Source organism: Branchiostoma floridae, chromosome 11, assembly GCF_000003815.2.
Source record: "Branchiostoma floridae strain S238N-H82 chromosome 11, Bfl_VNyyK, whole genome shotgun sequence".
In the NCBI taxonomy this organism is placed as follows: Eukaryota; Metazoa; Chordata; class Leptocardii; order Amphioxiformes; family Branchiostomatidae; genus Branchiostoma; species Branchiostoma floridae.
Window position 1 is genome coordinate 21749706 of NC_049989.1, and position 7228 is coordinate 21756933.

A 7228-nucleotide genomic window follows, 5' to 3' on the forward strand; every position below is an offset into this window, starting at 1 on the left:
TATGAGTTCTCATATGTTGGAATAAGTTAGACTTCCAAGCTGTCCTGTACCCACACTCACCACACATGTAGGGTTTCTCTCCAGTTTGTGTTTCTGTCTGATTGTCCAAACTGGTTTTGGCTCCTGTCGGCAATCTTCAATCTTGCTTGCATCTCTGTCCAACACAACTTCAGTAGGAGACCCATCACAGTGGTTCTGTGGAACAGCAGTAGGAGACCCATTACCTGCCTCTGCCATGTCTGACCTAATGGACAGAAAATTGAAAATATGAAGCACATAAATCAAACATATGGTGAGTCATAAGTGTATTATTACTGCTGATAAAAGAGATGGGAAGTTGGTACAAAGTCTGACGAGCCCCCACTGACCCACTCCCATCACAATGGCTTGAACTGTGAGGAGAGCATCCCCACAGATAACACTGTACAGTACCTAGTCCCTATCCAGTACTTTATGTCTGTGGTAAAGATCCAGCAACAGAGAGAAGAAAGGTTTGCTTCTTCTTCATGTAACGTCCAACTTCAAAGTGGTTGAAGGCTCTGGACGTGGTACTGGTAGAGGGTCGTTTGGCTTTGGGTGGTCGTTTTTTACTACTTTACTTTGTGTTTGTATGGGTGTAGTATGAGTGGTATGAGACCAGTAGCCTAGCTCCTCAAGGGCAGGGGCGCTAATCCCTGTCCGCCTCCCTGTAGCTGGGAGGTGGTGAGTACCCGCTACAATTGCTACAGTTACTGTAAGGGCAGCCGCAGTGCGACTGAACCAACAGACGCAGACTGGTACGTTGAAGCAAATGAACAAATCGCCGAATAAACCAGTTCTGAGGATTAGTGCAACGGCTCATTAATTCGGCGATAGCAAAAAAACAACAGTCGCACTGGGGCTACTGTAAGAGTTACAAATGAATAAGAAGGTGGTGTATTTGTATTTGTAACTCAACAAACTTATTTTCGTCAAAGTTGTATAACAGTGGAATATCTATTGCCTGTCTCTGCCATGTGACATTGTCTATTAGTCTTTAACCTACTAATATGGACACTGCCCCCCCCCCCCCCCCCCATTCATTTCCATGAATTGGCATTACAAACGATTTCTTCAAAATTGTCCAAATTTAACCACACATGTGACCTGGAAATTTTTTGTCTCTGTTTACAGGTTTTTTTGGGTGCATTATTTCTGAAGATATTAGAGCACCCGTTAGAGTTTGTTTCTATTAAACGACCCTCTTTTGTCTCTACAGCAGTTTTGCGCCCCCCCCCCCTTCCAATTTTCTCAATCAAAGTCTTACATTCCGCCGCAATGCCGCACATACGCCAGGGAGATGACCTATAGCCCATATGCTTCACCATAATGTTCATATTTAGCATAATCCAAGTTCTTACCTGCTTCCAGTGTTGAATTTTACCTTCACAACCCCGCAGTGTCTTCCTTCCTCCGCACAGGCGAACATAGGGGTGAAAGGTGAACTCATTATGGGTGAAAGGTCATATCTTATACCTGGTTATCCGATTTAGTGTCTTTAGAAGTTCTGCCTACATTGTAAAAGGGTCGCGCCCATCCGCTGACATGTTTGCTTTTGTGTCTTTCTTTATTGCTTCTTTATGAAGGATATTTAAAACTTTCATACGCGGGATACATATGTTTTAGATAGAAACAATAAAAATAATCATCGTTCTTCCCGTAAGACAGGCAACCATCACAATGGCAGTTGCCTTGCTTCTGTTACGAGTCTATTTGAAGTATTTCCCTCTTTACAAGTGGTTGTCATCTACTTTCAAGTTAAACGCGGGTATAGTACTGCCTTTGTTGTCTTCAAACTTCAAACCACCACTAGGAGCTTCTACTGGATTTAAGACCATAATATTCATCTGCAACTGTTGTTTTAGAAGTGGAGTAATTATTGTGTAATGTACATATCCTGACATGGGCTGTAGATTGATGTACAAACTACAGCCCAAGGGAGAACCAAGGATTTAATGTTGTAACCTTTGAAAGTTATATGGCCATTTGAGAGACGTTTCTGTGAGGTTTGTTGGAGGTAGTTTGAAAGTTTGCAACTTGTATGGCCAGCAAAATATGAGACAAAGATATTTGCTCTTATATTGAATTGCTTTCATTTCCACGTGTCTAAAACTACCATAAATTGAATCAAGGAGATTATATAGACTATACAACCTCCTTGATTGATATTCTTATATATTCTTACCTATTAGCCAACATCTTCAGAGCAATTACAGTCGCTTCATATAAACTCTTCATGATCATAAATCTTTAATCATGTAAATAACTCCAGATGTAAACCAATATCTAACAGTGTACAGGCTAGTAAACAAGTGAGAAAACCAACATCGAGCCTCTACGTTTATGCACAATTGTTACCCTGAAGAGACATTTTGGAGGATGTCAGTAGAAAGTCAGCTGTCAGGATGTCAGTACTCGATAGATAGAGACTAAGTAGCTGTACAGTTGCTGTACAGTGTTATCATATCTGTAGGGATTCTCTTCTGCATCCTTCTCACAGTTCTAGTACCACAGGGGATGTGGGTAATACCGTATGTTAATGCCCCTTCAAGCAGGAACGTTGCAAACACGTCTCCACAAATAAAGGTTTACAAATATGGGACTTTACACTTTGACCTTAACCCACAATGCACCACAAGTGCAGATGCACACTTGGAACTGTGAAATGATTTGCACACAATGGCGTGAGACACATGTACGTGTGGTGTTAAGCCTTAAGGAAGCAGAACACAGCTTTCGGCCTATAGGGATTTCTATATGTTATGGACCATAAGGTGACTGATACTGACACAGATAAAATTATAGTAGGGTGCAGTTTCCAAGCTAGACAGACAAACCAATATGTTGAAGTAAGCTACAAAATATCTTTAAAAAACAAACAGAAAAAGCTATCATTTTGAACTTTTTTATGCCTCTTTGAAATGGTCATGTGGGGCTGTGCGGAACTGCAGCTGTAAAGGTCACACGCATGGATACACCAAACTGGCAAACATCATGATCTTTTAAATTCGATCTCAAAGTCTAATCATCATACTACCATTTAGCAAAGTTCACGACCAACTTTAAAGTTACTGGGTTTTGTTTTGAGGCGTTTCTAAATTTTAGTTCCATTACTTTTTACACCAACATCATTGAAAGTACTGTGTTCTTAGTCCATCCATTTTCTCTTTTCCATATGATTGTATGTATGGCTGGATAAGTTCTGTTTAACTGAACCTGAACTTCGTACACAATTAAAGTTTCTCATCAGTGTGCGAAGGTGGATGCCGGACAACATCTGATTTCCGAGCTGCTGAAAGCTCACACTTGTAGTTTTTGTTCACTCGTATGGGTTCTCATATGTTTGCAGAAATTAGACTTCTAAGACATTCTGAAAGCGAATATATATATGGATTATCTCCTTCAGTGATTGGCCAAATGTTTGTTCAAAGTGGACTTATGCATGTAGCAGTTTGTCTCTTGTATGAGTCTTCATATGCCGGGATAAGCTGGACTTCCGTGCTGCCCTGTACCCACACTCGCCACACATGAAGGGCTTGTTACCAGTGTGCTTTGCTAGATGATAGTTCAACGCAGATTTATCTGCTGCAGAATAGTCACGCTGGTCACACTTGTAAGGTTTTTCACCGGTATGAGTTCTCATATGTTGGAATAAGTGAGATTTCAAAACTGCCCTGTACCCACACTCCCCACACATGTAGGGCTTGTTACCAGTGTGCTTTGCTAGATGATGGCCCAAAGCAGATTTATCTGCTGCAGAATAGTCACACTGGTCACACTTGTAGGGCTTTTCTCTTGTATGAGTCTTCATATGCCGGGATAAGTTAGACTTTTGAGCTGTCCTGTACCCACACTCCCAACACAAGTGGGGTTTGTCACCGGTGTGTTTGGCTGCTAGATGGGTGTCCAAAGTGTTTTTTGTAGCAGCAGAATAGTTGCACTGGTCACATTTGTAAGGTTTTTCTTTTGTATGAGTTCTCATATGTTGGGATAAGTGAGACTTCAAAACTGCCCTGTACCCGCACTCCCCACACATGTAGGGTTTGTCACCATTGTGTTTGGCAAGGTGATCGTTCAAAGTGGATTTCTTTGCTGCAGAATAGTCACACTGGTCACACTTGTGAGGTTTTTCACCGGTATGAGTTCTCATATGTTGGAATAAGTGAGATTTCAAAACTGCCCTGTACCCACACTCCCCACACATGTAGGGTTTGGTACCAGTGTGCTTTGCTAGATGATAGTCCAAAGCAGATTTATCTGCTGCAGAATAGTCACACTGGTCACACTTGTAGGGTTTTTCACCTGTATGTGTTCTCATATGTTTGGAAAGGTTTCCCTTGTAAGCTGACCTGTACCCACACTCCCCACATATGTAGGGTTTCTCTCCAGTGTGTATGACAAGATGTTGCTTCAAGGTGGCTTTTTGTACTGCAGAATAGTCACACTGGTCACACTTGTAGGGTTTCTCTGAAATATGTGTTTCTGGATGACTGTCCAAACTGGTTTTGGTTCCCGTCGGCTTGTCTTCAAACTTGCTTGCATCTCTGTCCAATAAAACTCCAGTAGGAGACCCACCACAAACATTCTGGGGAACAGCAGTAGGAGACCCATTACCTGCCTCTGCAGCTGGTTTGAAAAGATGAAACACATCAGAGAATCTATTGTACAGTAACAGATCGACTTGTTTACTTGCATATTACACTATGCCAATACGCCATTTATGTTCATATTCCTGTACTATACATGTATGTAGTTATAGACCTTAGACGAATGTCATTGTATTAAAATTGACTTATCACTGTTGCCTTACAATTGTACCATGTGCAAATGTCGTGCAATAAAGTTCATTCATTCATTCATTCATCATTAAAAAAACGACGTATGATAAATCAATAATACATGTTTTTCTGTTGATAGCAAAAATTGCTACAACTGTCTGCCCTCTACTTCCCTCGCATCCTCGTGTACTCCTTCTTCACCCCCCCCCCCCCCCCCACCACCACACACACACACGCAAAACTACCGAGGTCACGGGTAAATTTCTCATCACTCGGTTTCCAGTGAGGAACCCGTGACCCGCGTAGCCTTGCCACACACACATTTCTTGTTCATGCATCTGTTTTTCAAACCATATCTTTAAAGTTATTAACGTCGCGCATGGTTCTAAGAGTTCGAAAGACGTCGACCTTGAGACGTGTGGTTTCGCCCCCTCCCCTCCGGAGTTTCCCCACCATCGAAAGTCTTACTTTCCGTCCTAATGTGACCCCTACGCCATAGAAATGACCTATAATTTCTCTGCGTCACGATTAAGCAGTCATTTAGTATAATTCTCGTTCTTACCTGCTTCCAGTGTTGATTTTTACCTTTACACAATCCCGCAAACGTCTTCTAAGCGAATTAAAGGGTGAAAGGTGAAATTCGCCTGGGTGAAAGGTCATCTTTCATACCTTGTTACCCAATTTAGTGTCTCGAAAGCTCTGCCTACATTATAAGCGGTACGTCCGCTGATCTTTCTGTTTCCTTTCTGTTTACATTATTTTTTTACTTTCGGTCATTTTCATTTTCATTGTAACGGGAGGGGGGCCATCTTTCGACACCCGTTCTAAGTGGATGCGCATGGCTTTTGTCAATGTTTTACAGTGAACTCATCAAAAACAAGTTAAGATCTTGTATGCATCCATATAACTGTTATTGAAGCTGTACAGATATATATTTCATTTAACAGTAGCGTTCCGCACTGTACTTTGACAGCGCACGAAACTTACGGCAGGTTTTCGGCTTGCGTCCTAGCAGAACGTTCCAACACAAAAAAGGGGTCCAAAGTCCGACATAGTAACAACCAGACCATCGCCGTGCATTTTTAAACAACTTATGCAAATAGAATAGCACTAAAAGTCTTCATTATAATTTTTTGGTACCAAATATGGGTCATATTTTGTATTACGCGACTTATTCAAATAAGGTGTGTTAAAACGTTTACCTCTCACGGTGAGACCAACTTGCCGCAAAACGGCAGCGCGTTGTTACGTTGGGCTGTGATGGCATTTTCGCTTTTCGGCTTCCTTGACTGCCTTTTCATCCTGTCTTTTGGCAGCAGCAATGACTACAGGATTTTTTAGTCGGTAGGGATCGATTTTTCTTGAATGTCTGTCGCTCGACGGACGGGTTGACTGAGTTCAACGTGTTGAGCATCGCTCGCCCGCCTTCGTGCGTGATAGTAAAATGGCGGGGCTCCGACTGCGTGAACATTGTGGCATCATTTTAGCTCCGTTTATCCAACCCAGTTAAAGGCAGAACAGAACACAGGTATTATTTTTCGGAAGGCTAATAAACATCATTTCTATGTGTGGTGGTATTTTTTCACATGTCTTATTTTGCGAAGAATAATTCAAGAGTTTCCCGGGCCATGGTCTCGATACGTTCGCTCGTCAACTTGCACGGAAGGCGTCAAACTTGTGCAAGTTTTTCAATCGTTATCTGTGGGACTTGCTAACTTCGACACATACCCCGTCTTTGTAGTTATTTACAACAAGGTTTAGTCTACAGCTAGTGTACTTCTCATGTGCAGGCATCTATGCATTTCTCCGCAACAATGATTTTTAAAACCTGTCGAAATTTGGACCCCTGTCAAAGTATGGCCCCCTCCCGTTAATATATTTAGGACTTTCATGCACGGGACTTACAAAATCTAAGATGGCAAAATAACCAATGGAGTTGGATAGCATCTTGTGTACAAAATCCATTCTTTGTATTAATTTTTGATCTTCGCGTTATAATAATCAACTAATATCACCATTATATATGATCCCATCCTCCCAATCCCACACCACACCGGGTTTACGGAAAAGCCTGGGCCCAGCAGGCTAGCCTGCAGGCTAGCCAGGCCACCCTTTGTGGGCCCCAAGGCTATGGTTGGGGTTTGGGCTGATAGTGGAATTTTTTTTAAACCTAAAACTGGGTAACCGACAATTCCAGTACATGCAGGGTGCATTGGACAGAAGGCAAAAGTTTGGTCATATCTATGGGGGATTGGGGTTGGTTTACAGCAACGAACAATCAACATCCACAACAGGAACTCCCAGGCTTAGTACATTTACTTTTCCTTTGACTATACTGCCAGTCTTTCCTACAATATAGTGTCTATCAGTAATGGTCCTGCATCCGAGAAAGGAATAACACAACACTATACAACCCCCCCCCCCCTCACATC

At 42.1% G+C, this 7228-nt stretch overlaps 1 protein-coding gene across 1 annotated transcript in view; it reads right to left on the reverse strand.

Moving 5' to 3' along the window:
- LOC118425393 (zinc finger protein 37-like) overlaps positions 1-7228 on the reverse strand; it is an 11040-nt gene that overhangs the window by 1457 nt on the left and 2355 nt on the right. The window contains exons 2-4 of the mRNA XM_035834202.1: positions 4448-4644; positions 3730-3958; positions 147-244 (exon numbers count right to left, since the gene is read on the reverse strand). Coding sequence (XP_035690095.1) covers positions 147-244; positions 3730-3958; positions 4448-4644 — 524 coding nt within the window. The remainder of the gene's footprint in view (positions 1-146; positions 245-3729; positions 3959-4447; positions 4645-7228) is intronic.